Consider the following 21,640-nt stretch of genomic DNA (forward strand, 5'->3'; position numbering starts at 1 on the left):
TTACTATTTTTCTAACTTAATCTTTAAACTCTATGTCTGCTTTTAAAATGATTTACTATTTCTTTCTAATGTTCCCTTTTCTTTCATACATACTATCTTTCTCATTTCTTTAAGACTTATTTCCTTTATGTATTTGCCCACTGGAACTTTTAAATTTTAGCCTTTCCATGAGACCCAGATAACACTGAGAGGTGAAGCCAGCTGGACTTCCTGGGTCGAGTGGGGACTTGGAGAACTTTTCTGTATAGCTAGAGGATTGTAAACACACCCATCAGCGCTGTGTGTCTAGCTAAAGGATTGTAAGTGCACCAATCAGCACTCTGTGTCTAGCTAAAGGATTGTAAATGCCTCAGTCAGCACTCTGTAAAAACGCACCAATCAGCACTCTGTGTCTAGCTAAAGGATTGTAAGTGCATCAACCAACACTCTGTAAAAACACACCAATCAGTGCTCTGTGTCTAGCTAAAGGATTGTAAACGCACCAATCAGCACTCTGAAAAATGGACCAATCAGCGCTCTGTAAAATGGACCAATCAGCAAGACATGGGTGGGGACAAATAAGGGAATAAAAGCTGGCCACCTCAGCCAGCAGCAGCAACCCGCTTGGGTCCCCTTCCATGCTGTGGAAGCTTTGTTCTTTTGCTCTTCACCATAAATCTTGCTGCTGCTCACTCTTTGGGTCCACACCACCTTTAAGAGCTGTAACACTCACCACAAAGGTCCACTGCTTCATTCTTGAAGTCAGCGAGACCAAGAACCCACTAGAAGGAACCAACTCGGGACACACCTTGGCAACCCAGATGGGACATCGCCATGCAGTAAGTACCATCAGACCCCTGTAGCTTGCTATTCTGTTCTATTTTTCCTTGCAATTCAGGGGCTAAATACCAGGCACCTGTCAGCCAGTTAAAATCAACTAGCATGGCCGCCGGACTAAAGACATGGGTATCAGGCTTTCTGGGAAAGGGCTCTCTAACAACTCCTTCTCTTTGGAGTTGGGAACGTTGGTTTGCCTGGAACCAGATTCCGCTTTTCCTGTACTTCTGGACTGAGCCAAGGGTCGACAGAGAGGAAAGTCATTCAGCTCAAGGGTCCTGACAAAAAGTTGGTTGACCCTGTAGCCATGAGCGGAACTCTCAAAGTCATGTCACCCAAGTGAGGCTCACTCATCTATCCTATCTATCCTGATCCTTGCCTCCTAGGTCCTAATGCCTGTCAAACAAACTTCCTCCTGCCTCTCTTCTCCGAGGCTAGTCCCTCTTCTAAAAACCACTCCCTGTCTCTGGTGCTTTTCTAGTTTCTCCTATAAGAATGATTTCTAGTACCAACTTCAGGACTTTGTTCCCTTCTTTAGGCACCTGGGCTCACCAATCAGAAAGACATAATTTTTGCCCAAAGCCCCAATGGGTGGGAGACCAACTATCCTTTGAGGATCCTTCCTCATACCAGCAGGCCTAACAGAAGCTATTCCTGAGGCTAGGATATGGGGAGCTTCAGAAATGACATCCTTCCTATTCAAGTGAGGACAAAAGGCATCACTTTTCCAACCCTGGAGATCCCTTCCCTCCCTCAGGGTATGGCCCTCTACTTCATTTTTGGGACATAACACCTTTATAGGATGGGGCAAAGTCCCAATACTTACAGGAGAACACCTAGGACTCTAACAGTTTTTCGAGAATGCATCGGTAAGGGCCACTAAATCCGACCTTCCTCAGTCCTCCTTGTGGTCTAAGAGGAAAACTAGTGTTTCTGCTGCTGCATTGGTGAGCACAACTATTCCGATCAGCAGGGTCCAGGGACGGTTGCAGGTTCTTGGGGAGGGGGGGTAAGTAAACAAACCAAAATCGCTGGCGGTTTTTCCTTTCACATGGGAAACACTCAGGCATCAACAGGCTCACCCTTGAAATGCATCCTAAGCCATTGGGACCAATTTGACCCGCAAACCCTGAAAAAGAGGTGGCTCACATTTTTTTCTGCACTACAGCCTGGCTCCAATATTCTCTCTCTGATGGTGAAAAATGGCCACCTGAGGGAAGTATAAATCACAACACTATCCTGCAGCTTGACCTTTTCGGTAAGAGGGAAGGCAAATACCTTATGTCCAAGCTTTCTTTTCATTGAAGGAGAATCTACAACTATGCAAAGCTTGCAATTTACATCACACAGGAGGACCTCTCTGCTTACCCCCATATCCTAGCCTCCCTATAGCTCCCCTTCCTATTAATGATAAGCCTCCTCTAATCTCCCCCATCCAGAAGGAAACAAGCAAGGAAATCTCCAAGGGACCACAAAAACCCCCAGGCTATAGGTTATGTCCCCTTCAAGCTGCAGAGGGAGGGGAATTTGGCCCAACCCAGGTACATGTCCCCTTCTCCCTCTCCGATTTAAAGCAGATCAAGGCAACCCTGGGGAAGTTTTCAGATGATCCTCTTAGGTACATAGATGTCCTATAGGGTCTAGGACAAACCTTTGACCTCACTTGGAGAGATGTCATGGTATTGTTACATCAAACCCTGGCCTTTAATGAAAAGAATGCAGCTTTAGCTGCAACCCAAGAGTTTGGAGATACCTGGTATCTTAGTCAAGTACATGATAGAATGATAGCCGAAGAGAGGGACAAATTCCCTACCAGTCAGCAAGCCATCCCCAGTATGGATCTCCACTGGGACCTTGACTCAGATCATGGGGACTGGAGTTGCAAACATCTGTTGACCTGCGTTCTCGAAGGACTAAGGAGAATTAGGAAAAAACCCATGAATTATTCAATGATGTCCACCATAACTCAGGGAAACAAAGAAAATCCTTCTGCCTTCCTTGAGTGGCTACAGGAGGCCTTAAGAAAATATACTCCCCTGTCACCTGACTCCCTCGAGGGTCAACTGATCCTAAAAGATAAGTTTATTACCCAATTAGCCACAGGAATCAGGAGAAAACTCCAAAAGCTTGCCCTGGGCCCTGAACAAAATCTGGAGGCATTACTAAACCTGGCAACCTCAGTGTTCTGTAATAGGGACCAAAAGGAACAGGCTGAAAAGGAAAAGTGAGATCAGAGAAAGGCCACAGCCTTAGTCATGGCCCTCAGACAAACCTCGGTGGTTCAGAGAGGACAGAAAATGGAGCAGGCCAATCACCTGGTAGGGCTTGTTATCTGTGTGCTTTGCAAGGACACTTTAAAAAAAGTTGTCCAATGAGAAACAAGCTGCCCCCTTGCCCATGTCCACTATGCTGAGGCAATCACTGGAAGGTGCACTGCCCCAGAGGACAAAGGTTCTCTGGGCCAGAAGCCCCTAAACAGATGATCCAACAACAGGACTGAGGGTTCCCAGGGCAAGCGCCAGCTCATGTAATCACCCTCACTGAGTCCTGGGTATGTTTAACCATTGTGGTCAGGAAATTGACTTCCTCCTGGACACTGGCACAGCTTTCTCAGTGTTAAACTCCTGTCCCAGACAGCTGTCCTCAAGGTCTGTTACCATCCAAGGAATCCTGGGACAGCCTGTAACCAGGTATTTCTCCCACCTCCTCAGTTGTAATTGGGAGACTTGGCTACAGATAGTAAGTATGCTTATCTAATCCTACATGCTCATTCTGCAATATAGAAAGAAAGGGAGTCCCTAACCTCTGGAGGAACCCCCATTAAATATCACAAGGAAACCATGGAGTTATTGTACACAGTGCAAAAACCCAAGGAGGTGGCAGTCTTACACTGCCAAAGCCATCAAAAGGGGAAGGAGAGGGGAAAACACCAGCAAAAGTGGCTGGCAGAGGCAGGGAAAGACCAGCAGAGAGGAAAGGGAGAGGAAGAGGCAGAGAGATAAAGAGAGAGAGAAAGGGAAAGACAGGAAGTCAAAAAGAAAGAGAAGGAAAGAGATAGAGGAAGAGACAGACAAAGAAAGAGTCAGAGAGGAAGAGAGAAAGAGACAGAAAGAGGAAGAGATAGAGAGACAAAGAGGGAGTCAGAGAGAGAGAGAGACAAAGTCAAAGAGAGAGAGGAAGAGACAAAGAGGGAGTCAGAAAGAGAGAAAGAGACAAAGAAGTCGAAGAGAAAGAAAGAGAGATGGAAGTAGTAAAGAAAAAAGAGTGTACCCTATTCCTTTAAAAGCCAGAGTAAATTTAAAACCTGTAATTAATAATTGACAGTCTTCTCCGTGACCCTACAACACTCCAATATCACCTTGTTGTCAGTGTAAACAAGGGTGTAGCCCGAAAGCACTGAGGCCACTGACAACCCATAGCCTCCCTATCAGAGATCCTTGGCCCAGTGGCCTACAGATGTCCCAGATGCATTCAATCTGTGGCAGCAGCTGCTTTGCTAGCAGAAGAAAGTTGGAAAATAACTTTTAGAGGTAACCTCATTGTGAGCGCACCTCACCAGGTCAGAAATATTCTAAGTCAAAAAAATAGGAAAGGCAGAGGGGTAGCTTACTGGCTCAAATCTTGAAGTGTGGGACTGTTCTGTTGGAAAAAGACAATTTGACCTCCTAATAAGGGATCTAGATCTTGATTGGTTGCCATACAGGGGTCCGACCAGACCTAGGAGGGACCCCTTCAGGACAGGACGATAGATGGTTCCTCCTGGGCGATTAAGGGAAAAAGACACAATGGGTATTCAGTAAGTTATAAGGAAACTCTTGTAGAAGCAGAGTTAGGAAAATTGCCTAATAATTGTCCGCTCAAATGTGCGAGTTGTCTGCACTCAGCTAAACTTGAAAGTACTTACAGAATCAGGAAGGAGCCATCTATGCCAATTCTAAGTTAATATGGACTGAACGAGGTCTTATTAATAGCAAAGAATAATTGAAATCCCAAACTTACAAGGTTTTCAACAAAAGTAAAGTTTGCTAAAAGTTAACAGTGTAACATGTATTATCCTAACCTCTAATCTTGAGGAAATCAGACCCTATCAGTATCCCTCAAAGATCAAGTCCATCAGCGCAGAGCCATACAACTAATACCCCTACTTATAGGGTTAGGAATGGCTACTGCTACAGGAACTGGAAGAGCCAGTTTATCTACTTCATTATACTACTACCACACACTCTCAAAGGATTTCTCAGACAGTTTGCAAGAAATAACGAAATCTATCCTTACTCTACAATCCCAAATAGACTCTTTGGCAGCACTGACTTTCCAAAACTGCTGAGGCCTAGACTTCTTCACTGCTGAGAAAGGAGGACTCTGAACCTTCTTAGGAGAAGAGTGTTGTTTTTACACTAACCAATCAGGGATAGTATGAGATGCTGCCCGGTGTTTACAGGAAAACCCTTCCGAAATCAGACAACACCTTTCAAACTCTTACACCAACCTCTGGAGTTAGACGACATGGCTTCTCCCCTTTCTAGGTCCCATGGCAGCCATCTTGCTATTACTTGCCTTCGGGCCCTGTGTTTTTAGCCTCCTTGTCAAATTTGTTCCCTCCAGGATTGATGCCATCAAGCTACAGATGGTCTTACAAATGGAACCTAATGAGTTCAACTAACAACTTCTACCAAGGACTCCTGGATTGACCCACTGGCCCTTTGCCTGACCTAGAGAGTTACCCTCTGGAGGACACTATAACTACAGGACCCCTTCTTTACCCCTATCCAGCAGGAAGTAGCTAGAGCGGTCATCACCCAATTCCCAACATCAGTTGGGGTGTCCTGTTTAGAGGGGGGATTGAGAGGTGAAGCCAGCTGGACTTCCTGGGTTGAGTGGGGACTTGGAGAACTTTTCTGTCTAGCTAGAGGATTGTAAATACACCAATCAGCCCTCTGTGTCTAGCTAAAGGATTGTAAATGCACCAATCAGCACTCTGTAAAAACGCACCAATCAGCGCTTTGTGTCTAGCTAAAGGATTGTAAATGCACTAATCAGCACTCTGTAAAAACACACCAATCGGCACTCTAGGTCTAGCTATAGGATTGTACATGCACCAATCAGCACTCTGTAAAAACGCACCAATCAGCACTCTTGTCTAGCTAAAGGATTGTAAATGCACCAATCAGCACTCTGTAAAATGGACCAATCAACACTCTGTAAAATGGACCAATCAGCAGGACGTGGGTGGGGACAAATAAGGGAATAAAAGCTGGCCACCCCAGCCAGTAGCAGCAACCCGCTTAGGTCCCCTTCCATGCTGTGGAAGCTTTGTTCTTTTGCTCTTCACAATAAATCTTGCTGCTGCTCACTCTTTGGGTCCGCACCACCTTTAAGAACTGCAACACTCGCTGCAAAGGTCCGTGGCTTCATTCTTGAAGTCATCAAGACCAAGAACCCACTGGAAGGAACCAACTCCAGACACAACATGAAGGAAAATATAGCTGGTTTTGATCACATAAAATTAAAATTCTGCACAGTTAGAAAAATATGAACAAAGTTTAAAGCAAATGGCAGAGCAGGAGAAAGCATTTACAATATGTAGAATAACTGGCAAATATCTGTAATAGAGATAAAGAGGCTAAAATTAAAAATAATGTGGGAAATAAACAGAACCCAAAGAAAAATGAACAAATCTAAACAGACAATTCTCAGAAGAATACATATAAATGAACCATAGGCACATGAAAGGAAATGCTGAATCCCACCAATAATAAAAAGGATGCAGATTATTCAATCAAGAGTTGTTATATTTTGCCTGTTAGATTGGTAAAGATGAAAACGTTGGTGATACCAGTGTTATTTGGTACAACTTTATCCTCTCCCCACATTCCAATCAGATAGCTAGCTAGGTTCTTATTATCTCCTTCCATATGTTCCCTGAAAACATGATGCCATGGTGGATGGAGGGTCCCCAGACCAGGGACAGAAAGCAGGAGTTAAGGAAAAGAGTATTTGATAACAAGGACGTGGGGAGGCAGAAATGAACCTTGACTGAAAAAAATTAGCCCTAGACTGAAGGCTGCCCTGATCTCACCTAACAAAGATTAAAGGCAAGCCTCAAAAAACAAAAAAACTAAACAAAACAAAAAAAAACAAAAAAAAACAAACAAACAAAAAAAAATATATATATATATATATATATATCCATGTAACTTAACTGAATTCCAGAACAAAGTTCAAGAATATTTAAAAGTATACAGAGATTAAAATGGCAGATAGGAGGCAGGATTAGCTTGCAGATGGGGACAGAGCATCGTGTGGAGACTCACATCATGAACTTTTGCTCCAAGAACTACCATAGGAACATACTCAGAAGTTGAGAGAATCCACAGACCCTCTGAAGGAACTGGATCACGGATGCAGGTTCCCTGAGATGCCAAAAAACGGAATCTACTTGCCTTCTCAATGGGGAGGCTCCTGGTCTGGGGCAGTTCTCAGCTCTGCTCAGCAGCTGCCTGGAAATAGACTTGGTGCTGTTGGGAGGGTATGGTAGGAGTGAAACCAGCCTTTAGGACTGTGGGTTGCATGGGAGTGGGGTCAGGCCTATCACTACCAGCTTTCCTCAACTTCTCTGTATGACTCAGCAAAGGCAGCCATAATCCCCCTAGGAATATAACTCTATTGGACTGGGATCCACACCTCCATTCCCCACAGCAGCCACAGCAAGCCCCACCCAAGGAGATGCTGAGCTCAGACACACCTATCCCTACCCTGATCTGGTGGTCTTTCTCTACCTGCCCTGGTAGCTGAAGACAAAGGTCATAATCTCTTGGGAACTCTATATGGCCCTGCCTACTGCCTGAGAAACCTGAATACTTAACTAGGTGTCTCTAGGGCAAGTTTGCATCCTCCCTACAGGACCGCAGCTGATGGGCTCTTGAAAGCACCACCTCCTGGCTGGAGGCCACCCAACACAAAATGAGCATACTAAACAAAAACACAACCAAGGACCCTCACAGAGTCTGCTTCACTCCCCTGCTACCTCCACGGGAGCAGGTTCTGGTATCCATGGCTTCAAGACCTGAAGAAGGATCATATCACAGGACTCTTTGCAGACACTCCCCAGTACCAACCCGGAGCCCGGTAGCTCTGCTGGGACCCAGGGGAAAGGGTGGGGGATGGCGAAGGATTAAAGACTACACATTTTGTACAGTGTACACTGCTCAGGTGATGTGTGCACCAAAAACTCAGAAATCACCACTAAAAAATTTTTCAAGTAGCCAAACACTACCTGTTCCCCAAAAACCTACTGAAATTAAAAAAAAAAAAATTTAAGCCAGGCGCAGTGGCTCACGCTTGTAATCCCAGCACTTTGGGAGGCCTAGGCAGGTGGATCACGAGGTCAAGAGTTCAATACCAACCTGGCCAAGATGGTGAAACCCTATCTTTACTAAAAATACAAAAAAATTAGCTGGGCATGGTGGCAGTCACCTGCAATCCCAGCTATTCAGGAGGCTGAGGCAGAGAATTGCTTGAACTCAAGAGGCGGACGTTGCAGCGAGCCGAGATCATGCCACTGCACTCCAGCCTGGGTGACAGAGTGAGACTCCGTCCATGGAATACTATGCAGCCATTAAAAAAAGGATGAGTTCATGTCCTTTGCAGGGACATAGATGAAGCTGGAAACCATTATTCTCAGCAAACTATCACAAGGACAGAAAACCAAACAGCACATGTTCTCACTCATAGGTGGGAATTGAACAATGAGATCACTTGGACACAGGACAGGAAACATCACACACTGGGACTTGTCAGGGGGTGAAGGGCTGCGGGGAGGGATAGCATTAGGAGAAATACCTAATGTAAATGATGAGCTGATAGGTGCAGCAAACCGACATGGCACGTGTATATCTATGTATCAAACCTGCAGGTTGTACACATGTACCCTAGAATTTAAAGTATTAAAAAAAAAGTTACAAAAAAAATTTAAGTATACAGAAATATCTAGCACCTACAATGCAAAATTTACAATCAAAATTTACCAGGCAGACAGGCAAAAAGCATAAAAATGTAACCCAAAAAAGCATTTAAAAAAGCATAAAAATGTAACCCAAAATGAAGAGAAATATATCAGTCAATAGAAACATGCACAGAAATGATGCAGATAATATAACAAGCAGACAAGGACATTAAAGCAATTATTATAATATATTCTTCATTTATATATAATTATGTAGAATTACATATTATATATAAAATTTATATAATTGTTATAATATATTCTACATTTTCAAGAAGGTAGAGGAAAGCATAAGTTAAAGTGAGGAAAATCCTTAGCTACCACATTAGGAAGTCAATAAAAATGACTAATAATAAATACATATAAATACATTATTTAGATATATGGTTGTAACCACTATAAAAATATTAAAACTGATTCTTTTTTAAGATATATCTTTTTTTGTAAGATAATATTTATTACTTAAATATTATTTAAATGTCTATTATTCCTAAATAGGAATTTATTCCTTAATGTCTATTATTTCTATAGATTCCATGTAATGCCAATACAAATTTTAGCAGACTTTTTGTAAAAATTGATAAGTCAATTCTATGCAAAGAACCTAATCAATCTTGGAGATGAATAACAAAGCTGGAGGATTTACAATATTAGATGTCAAGATTTAATTAAGACAGAGCGATACTGGCATCTGGATAGACAGATAGGCCAATGAGATAGAATAAAGAGTTCAGAAACAGACCCTCACATGTACAGTTACCTGACTTATGACAAAAGCATCACTACAATCTAGTAAGGAACGGATGGTCATTTAAACAAACAATACTAGGTCAATTGGATATCAATATAAAAGCAAATGACATGATCTCACACCACCCATAAAAATTATTAAAGATGGAAAAACAATAGAGTTTCTAGAAGAAAACACAGAATTATTTTATGAATTGGGAGTAGGCAAAAGTTCTTTAAGTATAACACAAAAGCATTAATCTTTAAAAAAAAGACAAATAAGTTGAACTTCATCAAAAGAAAAAACTTGTATTCAACAAACAACTCTATTAAGAGACTAAAGCCACATACTACAGCAAGGTATTTTATATGTGCAAACACACACACACACATACACACACATATACACATACATACATGTTAGATACATAGTCACTCATATGATACATGTATATAAATAACCAAAGCTCATATCCAGAAGATATACATAATTCCTGCAACCCGGTTTTAAAAATGGACAAAAGACTGGAATGAACACCTAACAATAGAAAATACACAAATGATTGGTAAATATATGAAAAGGGGCTGAAAATCATCACTCGTCAGGGCGATGCAAATTTAAACCATGCTGAGATGCTACTACAGAATAGCTGGAATTTAAAGGGCTGACAATCCCAAGCATGAGTGTTTTTGGGATTTGTGTCCCCCCAAAAAGCTATGTTGAGGTCCTAACTCTCAGCACCACAGAGTGTGACCTTATTTGAAAATACAGTCTTGATAGAGGCAATCAAGTTAAAATGAGATCATTACAGCAGGCCTTAATGAAACATGACTGGTGTTCTTATAAAAAGGGGAAATGTGGACACAGAGATGGACATACACAGGGAAACCTATAATGAAGAGACACAGGGAGAACATTGAGTGAAAGCAGAGGATTTGGAGTGATGGATTCATAAGCCAAGAAAACCAAAGATTGCTGGCAAACCACTAGACGCTTGGAGACAGGTATGGAACAGATTCTCCCCCACCAAGTCCTCAGAAAGAACCAACTTGCCTGACACCTTGAGTTTGGACTTCCAGCCTCCAGAACTGTGAGACAATAAATAACCAGTTTTAAGCCAATCAGTTTGTAGTATTTTTGTACAGGAGCTCTAAGACACTAACACAGTGGGGATCAATTGGGATTCTCATACATTGATAGTAAGTGTGTAAATTGAAGAGTGTAAATTTTCAAACCGTTTTGAAAAACTGACAGGATCTAACAAAACTACACAGGCATATTACCTATGGCCCAGCAATTCTACAACTGAGTATATAGCCAACAGAAATAAGCACTTATATCCATCAAAAAACATACACAATGTTCATAGTAGCATTATTTATGGTAGCCAAAAAATAGAAACAACTCAAATATCTATTAACAGTAGAAGGGATAAACTGTGGTATAATCATTTTAAAGAAATATTAAAAAGCAGTGGAAAAGAATGAACTACTGATACATGTAACACTGATAATTGTAGACATCATATGAGTTTTAGAAAAAGGTCAGATGCAAAAGAATCCATACTCTAACACTCTATGTATATGGAATTCACAAACAAAACTAATATATGGCAATAAAGGTTCAACTTTGGAGAGTATTTCCTGAGGTGAGGGGGACATGGTGAAACTTTCTGGAGTGCTATAAATGTTCTCTATCTTATTCTGAGTAGTAGATATATTTATACATCTGTAAAAAATTTTCAAGATGTTAAGATTTATGTACTTTACTTATGTAAATTATATCTCAGTAGATGGCCAAAAAAGATCATTTCCCCTGGAAGTCAAATTGATGCATGAGAGGGATAAAACCAGAGCCACCTCTGATTGTCTTTTGTTTAAAGTCCTTTGGTTACATTTGATTTTTTATTTCTTAATACATCATGTTCATTAATTAATTTGATATGAAATACATAATTAATCAAGACAAAGTAAATATGTATTATATAATTTTAAAATCTAAATATTAAACAAATTTCCCACATTTAAACTAGAAAGGAGTACACAGAAAGTTCAGTAAAAGATCAGTAACAGTGACAAGAGGATTCCTTGAGATTTCAAGTCAGCAGGTACTTCCAGAGCCCTCTTATCTGGCCACTTCACTGACACTACTATAAACTATGTTATTCAAACATGGGCTCTCAAACGTCTTGGCTTGTAGGGAATATGGATCCTACCGATTCTTTAGCTTCATTAGGCCGAGTTCATGTTTCTCTTTTTCCCAAGCTAATTCCTTTTCCACTTGTTGAATTTTGAAAGCTGTTTTTCTGTGCATCTCAGCACGGATTTTGGAATCTACATCAAAATCCTGCAGATAAGAAGATCTGTTTATCACAATGGGTACTTTATCAACTCTGTTTCATAGATTTCAGTTTTGTCCCCAGTTTCATGTTGCATCATAACTCTTCCCCAAATATCATAAACTCTGTCCATTACAGAAGAAAAACAGCATATTTTAAACTTTACTTCCATAATATAAGGAGAAATGTTCTTCACAATTAACAATAATGCAAATAAAGCTACACAGTTTAAGATTTTTTTTCCCACAATAAAAATAATGAATGCTATCAATATTTGGAGAGTACACAGTTTTAAAAAATACTCTCAAAGAAACTACCATCACATAAAAATTGGACATGAGGTAGACGCTTATAGCAACTGATCATTATCTGAACATCCCCCCTGGTGTGACCCCACCCAGGAAAGACAGCAGTATCTTGTGTCTTCTTGACATCACCAAGTTTTTGTTGAATCTCCTTCACAAAGGGCTCCACTTTCTCCCAGAAGAGGTCTCCTGTTTCTTACCTGCATCCCTGGAAAAATATCAGAGCCAATATTTGTGCTAAATTGTGAGTAGTAATTATTCTTTCCAGAGGTGTTTGTGTTTCATTTAAGTAATGATGTGTACAAAGTGCTTAGCACAGCACTCGCCTCAGTTGTTTTTTATCTTAAATGTTATTACCCATGCTCTGGAAGTTTCAACATTTATCTTAGAAAAACAGCATAAAGGTCTTTTAACTATTTTGACTTGGTTTTTTTAACCAACATGATTAAATCATGATTTCACCAAAGCATTTTTTTATATGAAATTGGCAAAATGCTTCTAGAACTACAGGACTGGGTAATCCATGAGTATATTAAGAATTATGGGTTTTTAATTGATTAGATGGTTAACTAACTCCATTTAGGAAGGAGTACAAAATGAAAAAAAGGTAACCACTAACAGGTACATGGGGCTTTGCAGTAAGTCACAAAAAAAAGGTAGAATACAAAATTGGCTTAAACAATTTTGTGATTGCCCCCATAGCTACAACTATATTAAATCATTTTTTAAAAGTTTTGTAGATCAACCAGGTACTGTCTTTTCAACAGATCTGATAAATTATAGAAATACAACCACAGATAATCAAATTATACATGTATCTACCCATTGTATTTTGGCTAAGTACAATAAGAGCTGATAACCAGATTCAAACCTATACTTATGTCTTATCTTGCTACCAAAAAAAAAAAGTGTGGTAGGTAAATCCAATAGTAAACTTTGTATTATGTAAAAAGGTTCATCTGCGTCCAAATCAAGCAGTGTGTTAAGTTCTAGAGTAGTTTATTTGCTGCAAACATACTGACTGGCCAGATAAAAAGAAGCTTACAGATGATTTTGGCTTTTCACTCTTAGACATGGGTATATTATTATCAAGTGAGATACACCAGATACTTTATTACTGGAGAAACATGTAGATTGTATCACATCCTATGGCTCAAAGAAAGATGATTATGAATACTATATATCTGAGTATTTGAGAATGAGTGGCATCTATTGGGGTCTGACAGTATTGGATCTCATGGGACAACTTCATTGCATGAATAGTGAAGAAATTCTGACATTTATTAAGTCTTGCCAACATGAGTTTGGTGGAATAAGTGCTAATTATCAGACATGATCCTCATCTTTTATACACTCTTAGTGCTGTCCAGATTCTTACTCTGTATGATAGCATTAATGTTTTCGATGTAAAAAAGTTGTGGAGTATGTTCCAAGTCTATAGAAAGAAGATGGTTCTCTTGCTGGAGACTTTTGGGGTCAACCTGAGCAGCTGCTCTAACTGGAGCTAATGGTCTGCTGGAAGTTCCAACATGCACTATGGTAGTTTTATCAGCAAACAGAAGCACTGGACCAGAGGGGGCCAGACTGAAAGATAAGGGATGAACACAGTGCAGGGCAGAGAGACCAGCTGTTTCATGGGATGGGAAAAATCTACTTTTATAAAGTAGGGGGAAATTGATACAAGATTCTCTTTTTGTGTGGTGGAAACTGGCTCTCCTGGGGAAGCTTGATGCTATTAATGTAAAAAAGGCAGTTGAATTTGTTTTATCTGTGTATGAATTTTGATGGTGGATTTGGTTGCAGACCAGGTTCTGAATCCCATGCTGGGCACATTTATTGTTGCACAGGATTCCTGATTATTACCAAGTCAGTCACATCAAGTAAATTCTGATTTACTTGGTTAGTAGTTTTGTGAATGAGTTACCCTCGGGTGGATGTAATGGAAGGCCAGGGAAGTTACCAGGAGTATGCTATTCATGGTGGGTGTTGGCTGTCCTGAAGATCACTGAAAGGCTTCATTGGATTGAGAGAAATAAACCACGTATGTAATTTCATCTGCTAGTCCTACTTTTGGCATGCCTGAGGAAGTGCTTCAGAGAGTGAATATTCAGCCTGAGCTAGTGAGGTGATTAATTAAGGCAAAAGTTGCATAGCACAGCATAATTTTGCATCTCAACATGTCTGTATTTAAAATGCTTATGGAATTATAAAAAATGACTACTGTTATTATTTTGGGTATTGTGTTAAAGTAATTTTATACTTCATAAGAAATTATATAATTATACACATTGTAGAATAAAGACCGTTTTTTTTGTTGTTGTTTTTTTGAGACGGAGTCTCACTCTGCCCCCCAGGCTGGAGTGCAGTGGCCCAATCTCGGCTCACTGCACACCGCCTCCCAGGTTTCACGGCATTCTCCTGCCTCAGCCTCCTGAGTAGCTGGGACTACAGGTGCCTGCCACCACGCCCAGCTAATTTTTTTTGTATTTTTAGTAGAGACAGTGTTTCACTGTGTTAGCCAGAATGGTCTCGATCTCTTGATCACGATATACCTGCCTTGACCTCCCAAAGTGCAGGGATTACAGGCATGAGCCACCGCACCCGGCCTAAAGACCTGTATTTTATTTTCTGCTTTATATTTTGAAGACCTGCTATTCTGACCACAGTTTTTTTGTTTTGTTTATTTCTTTAACCAGAAAACAAACACCAACTTTATTAATATAATAGCAACAGAAAGGGTTTCTAATTTCTCAGAAGGAAAATAACATGAAACCAGCACAAGTGTTATAAGATTAAATGTCTACGTTTCTTGTTCTGATAGCTTCCCACCACACACCGAAGTTTCCTCGAGGATAACTGCCACCAGAGCTGCTGCAAGAACACGTTTCACATTTTTCAGTGGGCATAGCTTCACAGTCAACTCCTCAAGCAGAAGACTAAAATATTATTTCTTTTTAGAAGATCTTGGTTGAGGGAGAACATATCAATATGGAGAACAGGGCTTTGCTTCTCAAATTCAAGAAAAACCATTAGCTAATCTATCAATTTTTCTCTGATATAGTGTACCAGAGTGCTCTGTGAAGAATCCTTTTCCATCCCTTCTATGTGTCTGGGTGAAGGGAGAGGAGTGGGTGGCAAGGTGACAGTACACTAGAAAGCACTCCTGGTGATGCTCTGGGCTCCACTCCCTTTCTGCTGCTAGTAGTAGGCAGCTTTTCTGGCAGCTGCAGAAGCTTGATGTGGAGGGGAGGAAGGGGCCACCCACCAATCACCTCTTCTTGAAGCCATATTTTTTGCATTCATAGAAAAGGTCTGTCTTAGAGTTACCCAAACTGACAATCTTTGGGCAGCCATCCCTATCCTTCTCCTGGATGGTGCACTTCCTTACAATAACAGGCATCAGAAACCCCAGGGCCTTCGCAGATCACTCAGCACCCCGGTAAGATCCATAGTTACACTCATCACATATGCGCACCAGAGTGCAGGAACGCACGTAGGAATCACAAATCCACACTTGCCATCACATTTTTCACACAGTCTTCCAATAGCAACACCAGTCTGCTTGCGGCAAAAGATCAAATCGGGATGACGTTTAGCCATAATTCCCAATGAAGCCAGCCACCGGACGCTTCAGGTCAATTTTTGATTATACTTCAGTATATCTGTTATTCATGTCTCTATAACAGAAAACTTAAAAGAACTCTTGGGTTCTACTTTATTTCTTCCCCATGTATTCCTTTCATGTGTTCTATGACAACAGTTGATGTAAAACAATTTGTATCAACAAGAATCTTAACTGATTAAAATAGATAAACCCCACATACAAATTAAAAGATGCCCAAAATAAATGGCTATTGACATTTTGAAAGAAACAAACAGAAAAGAAAAATGATTTTAAGTGTTTCTACTTGTTGGGAAAATAGTCATCTCTATCCAGAAAGAGCATATGTTAAAATAAAAATCAAGTTTATATTAGGCTTACTGTTCGTTTAAACTGCATATGCTTTGGTAATTCTTCATTCATTTCTAATAGTTTACAAAATTTAATCCTCAAAGCTTTGATTTGCTCTCTCTTCCGTGCCTTTATTTCTTCCACTTCTTTCATTAACTTGTCATGTTCTCTTTTTCTCCTAGCATTCTCGATACTGAAAACAGAAATTTAAAACAGTAACAGGTTGTGATACAGAAACAGCAGAGAAAATTAGTATTCAATAATTTGAAAATTCATTAAACTTGGTCAACTTCTGCACTGTTGATTTGTTTTGCAAAATCTCAGGTCTAGTCAGTATTTATCAAAAATTCCCATACCTGTAGGCTTTGGGATCTTCAATGTCTTCTGGAATTGGCTCTGTTTCAATTCCAAACTATAAGAAGGGAAGTAAAAGGTTAGCCCTTTAAAATTGCATAGCATTTTCCATAAAATATCTAGGAAGAAGTAAATTAAAAATTCAAATTGGTTCGGTTTTTTTCCCTGCCAATTTCTAATAACTGTAGGTCTGAAAACAGTTTCACAAAATCCAAGGAAAAAATTGCAGTTTACTAAACTTATTCATTTCTGCTTTATTTGAAGGAGTACAAAGGAAAAGTCTTAACCTAATCATATGTTTACAAAATGTTAATATCCCCATAATTTCCCCTCAAAATGTAAATTACTAATGTTCATATGCTATTGACACAGAATTCACAAAAGTCTAGACCATTTATTTCAAAATGCTGTTTTTTAGTATATCCCTTTATCACATGAATCATTTGTCCAAATACCTCAGTGTGTCCTAGAAATATTTCAATATATATTTTTTAAATTTTAAGTAAGCATTTTATATCACCTTCTCAAAGGAAGACATAAAGTGGAAAATGCAAAGAACAATATAATCCCCCTCCTTGAAAGAGAAAGATAGGAAATCAGAAATACAAATCTCCCTTCAGAAAGGAAATCAGTTTAAATTTGGGGGAACTAAGAACTAAATCACTTAAAAGTACTCTGTTTATTCAGGTACTGTGCTGTAAAATGTCTTAGTCTGTGATATTAAAGAAGGAGAATTATAACCCAGTGAACAAAATAGTCTTAGCTTGCTAACTAGTCGGTTCATAAATAAAACTAAACTTTATTCCATACTCTCTTTCATAGAAGATAGGTCTCTGTTTTGTTGTCATTTGTTGTAAGTAAACAAAGATTCTCTTTTGATAAAGTTGTTTTATTAATCTTTATATGTATGAAATGTAAATCTACATGTTTTTACAGAAGTCAAGGTTTATGACTTTAATAAAAGCAAAGTCATAAAACATGATCAATATAGGAGACAGTAATGGCTAATAAATTGTACTGACTATTAATCACTTAGGACAAAAATTTATTGAATTTTATTTATTTTTTATTCTTTTATTGGCCAGAGCTAAGTACCTTGGTTTTCTAATATCAGGGTGACTTCCAGGATTTGATGCTGACACTGGGGCAATTGTCTCCTGGCCACAGCTGCTTCCAATAAAGTTGAGTTAAACAAAGTTCCAAAAATACGCCAATCAGTTCCAAAATATATGCCAATGGGTCTCAATCCTAGCTGCACATTAGAATCACATGAAGGATACTGTATACAATACTGATGCCTGGGCCTCACCTTCAGAGATTCTAATTTAATTGTTCTTGGGTGGGCTCTGGCATCTGTACTTCTAGGGCTCCCCAGCTGATTCTAAAGTACAGTAAGGTAAGAACCTCAGACCAGTGCTGAGCTTACTTGTTTTCTGGGTTTTTTGTTTGTTTGTTTGTTTGTTTGTTTTAAATTCTTTCTAATTTTTCTTTCTTAAAAGCAATGTCTGCTTCAGTGATTTCAGAAATATTGATTGCAGCCATAAATTTAAATGTGGAATAAATATTTTTCTATCCAATATGGGTTTCTGTAGAGCGGGACATTGACTGCAGCCATAAATAAAAGGACACGATTATTGAAATGTGGGATAAATATTTTTCTATCCAATATGGATTTCTATAGAGAGGACTGGCACCAGGTAGAAAGGCATTTTCTTCTTGTTCCTATACTTTCCCTCCTGTAATTCCTTTTTCTGAGCTGGACCCTCTCTAAACAGCAGCCCATACTCCAAATTTTGCTATTAGAAGAAATGAAAATCGACCTACTCATATCTTTCCTATATTCTTTATGTGTACTTTGAAGTAGGCTACCTGCTAAATGGGAAGCCAATATGTTCAAAGGAATTTTAGCTATAATCTTTCTAATACAACTCCTTTCTCCTTAGGAGCAATTCTAAAGATTATTAACTACTGATTTATCCAAATAACTTGCTTTGATAATATGAAATTCAAGTTCTATGACAGGAAAAAAGGGACATAATTTGGGGATCTGAACCCTCAAATTTCATCATAAAGCCAAAATCTAGTTCTGCTTTTAAAAAAATATGCTGAACTCTTTGATCATGGACTACATTGTCTCATTCTTGATATACTAAAACAACTATATTTTTGGCAACTCCTATCACAAACACACTTTATGGCATATCTCCTATATCAGCCCTTAGCAAGTGAGTGAATGAATAAATGAAAAGCAAAAGAAAATCTGAAAAATTGTGAACTTTGAAAAAAAAAACTGATTAAGAAAGTTTTTTTAATATACAAACTTTTGACTACATAGAAAAACTGACACACTCTTTTTTAATCTGGGGAATTACAATCTTTAATAATAAGGGGAATGTAATACCTTTAATACTTGATATAGAAGCACCAGAAAGTCAAATTATAACACTAGCAGGAAGATTAGACTATAAGGTGAATGTGAATTTTAATTTATAAAGAATATGAACAATTTTAATATCACTATTTTTAAATAAAGTTTGTTATTAATGAACTGGTTAATTACTTACATACCCTGGGAGATGGCAGTTTGGCCTTGATGTCTTTCCTTAGCATAAATTCAGAAACAATGTTGAAAACAAAGATATTACCATCTGCTCCAACAGTCACCAAAAAACGATCATCAAAGCTACTAGCCATACTTTTAATACATCCATAATTATTGTCATGCATATTGAAGTGCCAGTAGTCCACCAAACTGGTCAATGAAGGATCATTCTGATTTAGGACATAGACTCGAATTGCTCCATTTTTCATTCCACAAAACATCATAACTTTGTTAATGCTATGAAACAAAAAATGTAAATTGTTCTTCCCATTAATCTGAAAATAATGCTTAATTTCAAGTTAATTGACAAGTGGCTAAATAAATAACAAAGTTGTTATGGACTGAATTGTACACCCCCAAAATTCATATATTGAAGCCCTAACACCTAATACTTCAGAATGTAACTGCATTGGGATAGGGCCTTTAAAGAGGTAATTAAGTTAAAATGAGAACATTAGGGTGGGTTCTAATCCAGTCTGCCTGGTGTACTTATAAGAAGAAGATATTAAAGGGGGTCGCTTCCAAGATGGCAAAATAGGAACAGCTCTGGTCTGCAGCTCCCAGCAAGATCGACTCAGAAGATGGGTGATTTCTGCATTTCCAGCTGAGGTATCTGGTTCATCTCATGGGGACTGGTTGCACAGTGGGTACAGCCCACGGAGGGCAAGCCGAAGCAGGGCAGGGTGTTGCCTCACCTGGGAAGCTCAAGGGGTTGGGATATTTCCCTTTCCTAGCCAAGGGAAACTGTGACAGACTGTACCTGGAAAAACGGTACACTTCTGCCCAAATACTGTGTTTTCAAAAGTCTTAGCAACCAGCAGACCAGGAGATTCCCTCCCATGCCTGGCTCAGCAGGTCCCATGCCCATGGAGCTTTGCTCACTGCTAGCACAGCAGTCTGAGATCAACCTGTGACACTGCAGCCTGGTGGGTGGAGGGGCACCTGCCATTACTGAGGCTTGACTAGGTAAAAAAAAAAAAGCAGCTGGGAAGCTCTAACTGGGCAGAGCCCACTGCAACTCAGCAAGGCCTACTGCCTCTATAGACTTCACCTCTGCGGGCAGGGCATAGCTGAACAAAAGGCAGCAGACAACTTCTGCAGACTTAATCATCCCTGTCTGACAGCTCTGAAGAGAGCAGTGGCCCTCCCAGCACGGCATTGGAGCTCTGAGAACAGACAGACTGCCTCCTCAAGTGGGTCCCTGACCCCCATGTAGCCTGATAGACACCTCCCAGTAGGGGCCAACAGACACCTCATACAGGTGGGTGCCCCTCTGGGATGAAGCTTCTAAAGGAAGTATCAGGCAGCCATATTTGCTGTTCTGCAATATTTGCCATTCTGCAGCCTCCATTGGTGATACTCAGGCAAACAGGTCCTGGAGTGGACCTCCAGCAAACTCCAACAGACCTGTAGCTGAGGGCCCTGTTAGAAAGAAAACTAACAAACAGAAAGAAATAGCATCAACATCAACAAAAAAGATATCCACACCAAAACCCCATTTGTAGGTTACCAACATCAAAGACCAAAAGTAGATAAAACCACAAAGATGGGGAGAAACCACAGCAGAAAAGCTGAAAATTCCAAAACCAGAGCACCTCCTCTCCTCCAAAGGATCACAGCTCCTCACCAGCAATGGAACAAAACTGGACAGAGAATGACTTTGATGAGTTGACAGAAGTAAGCTTCAGAAGGTTGGTAATAACAAACTTCTCTGAGCTAAAGGAGCATGTTCTAACCCATCACAAGGAAGCTAAAAGCCTTGAAAAAAAGGTTAGATGAATGGCAAACTAGAATAAACAGTGTAGAGAAGACCTTAAATGACCTCCTGGAGCTGAAAACCACAGCACGAGAACTTCGTGACACATGCACAAGCTTCAATAGCTGATTCGATCAAGTGGAACACAGGATATCAGTGATTGAAGATCAAATTAATGAAATAAAGCAAGAAGACAAGATTAAAGAAAAGAGTAAAAAGAAACGAACAAAGTCTCCAAGAAATATGGGACTATGTGAAAAGACCAAATCCGCGTTTGATTGGTGTGCCTGTAAATGACAGGGAAAATGGAACCAAGTTAGAAAACACTCTTCAGGATATCATTCAGGAGAACTTCCCCAACCGAGCAAGGTAGGCCAACATTCAAATTCAGGAAACACAGAGAACACTACAAAGATTTTCCTTGAAAAGAGCAACCCCAAGACACATAATTGCCAGATTCACCAAAGTTGAAATGAAGGAAAAAATCTTAAGGGCAGCCAGAGAGAAAGGTCAGGTTACCCACAAAGGGAAGCCCATCAGACTAACAGCAGATCTCTCTGCAGAAACTCTACAAGCCAGAAGAGAGTGGGGGCCAATATTCAATATTCTTAAAGAAAAGAATTTTCAACCCAGAATTTCATATCCAGCCAAACTAAGCTTCATCAGTGAAGGAGAAATAAAATCCTTTACAGATAAGCAAATGCTTAGAGATTTTGTCACCACCAGGCCTGCCTTACAAGAGACCCTGAAGGAAGCCCTAAACATGGAAAGGAACAACCGGA

At 39.8% G+C, this 21,640-nt stretch overlaps 1 protein-coding gene and 2 pseudogenes across 4 annotated transcripts in view; 1 reads left to right on the forward strand and 2 right to left on the reverse strand.

Annotated features, from left to right (window-relative positions):
* The window catches only part of CFAP44 (cilia and flagella associated protein 44), a 151,455-nt gene that overhangs the window by 58,833 nt on the left and 70,982 nt on the right, over positions 1-21,640 (reverse strand). For all 4 annotated transcript variants that reach the window (XM_017858549.1, XM_017858550.1, XM_017858552.1 and 1 more), the window contains 4 exons: positions 19,069-19,339; positions 16,503-16,558; positions 16,177-16,339; positions 11,767-11,897 (listed from right to left, as the gene is read on the reverse strand). In XM_017858549.1, coding sequence (XP_017714038.1) covers positions 11,767-11,897; positions 16,177-16,339; positions 16,503-16,558; positions 19,069-19,339 — 621 coding nt within the window. The remainder of the gene's footprint in view (positions 1-11,766; positions 11,898-16,176; positions 16,340-16,502; positions 16,559-19,068; positions 19,340-21,640) is intronic.
* On the forward strand, positions 12,226-15,050 carry LOC108519477 (geranylgeranyl transferase type-2 subunit beta-like; annotated as a pseudogene).
* LOC108519498 (PHD finger-like domain-containing protein 5A pseudogene) lies at positions 14,929-16,166 on the reverse strand (annotated as a pseudogene).

This window comes from Rhinopithecus bieti, unplaced genomic scaffold (assembly GCF_001698545.2).
Source record: "Rhinopithecus bieti isolate Rb0 unplaced genomic scaffold, ASM169854v2 scaffold_45617, whole genome shotgun sequence".
NCBI classification, from domain to species: Eukaryota; Metazoa; Chordata; class Mammalia; order Primates; family Cercopithecidae; genus Rhinopithecus; species Rhinopithecus bieti.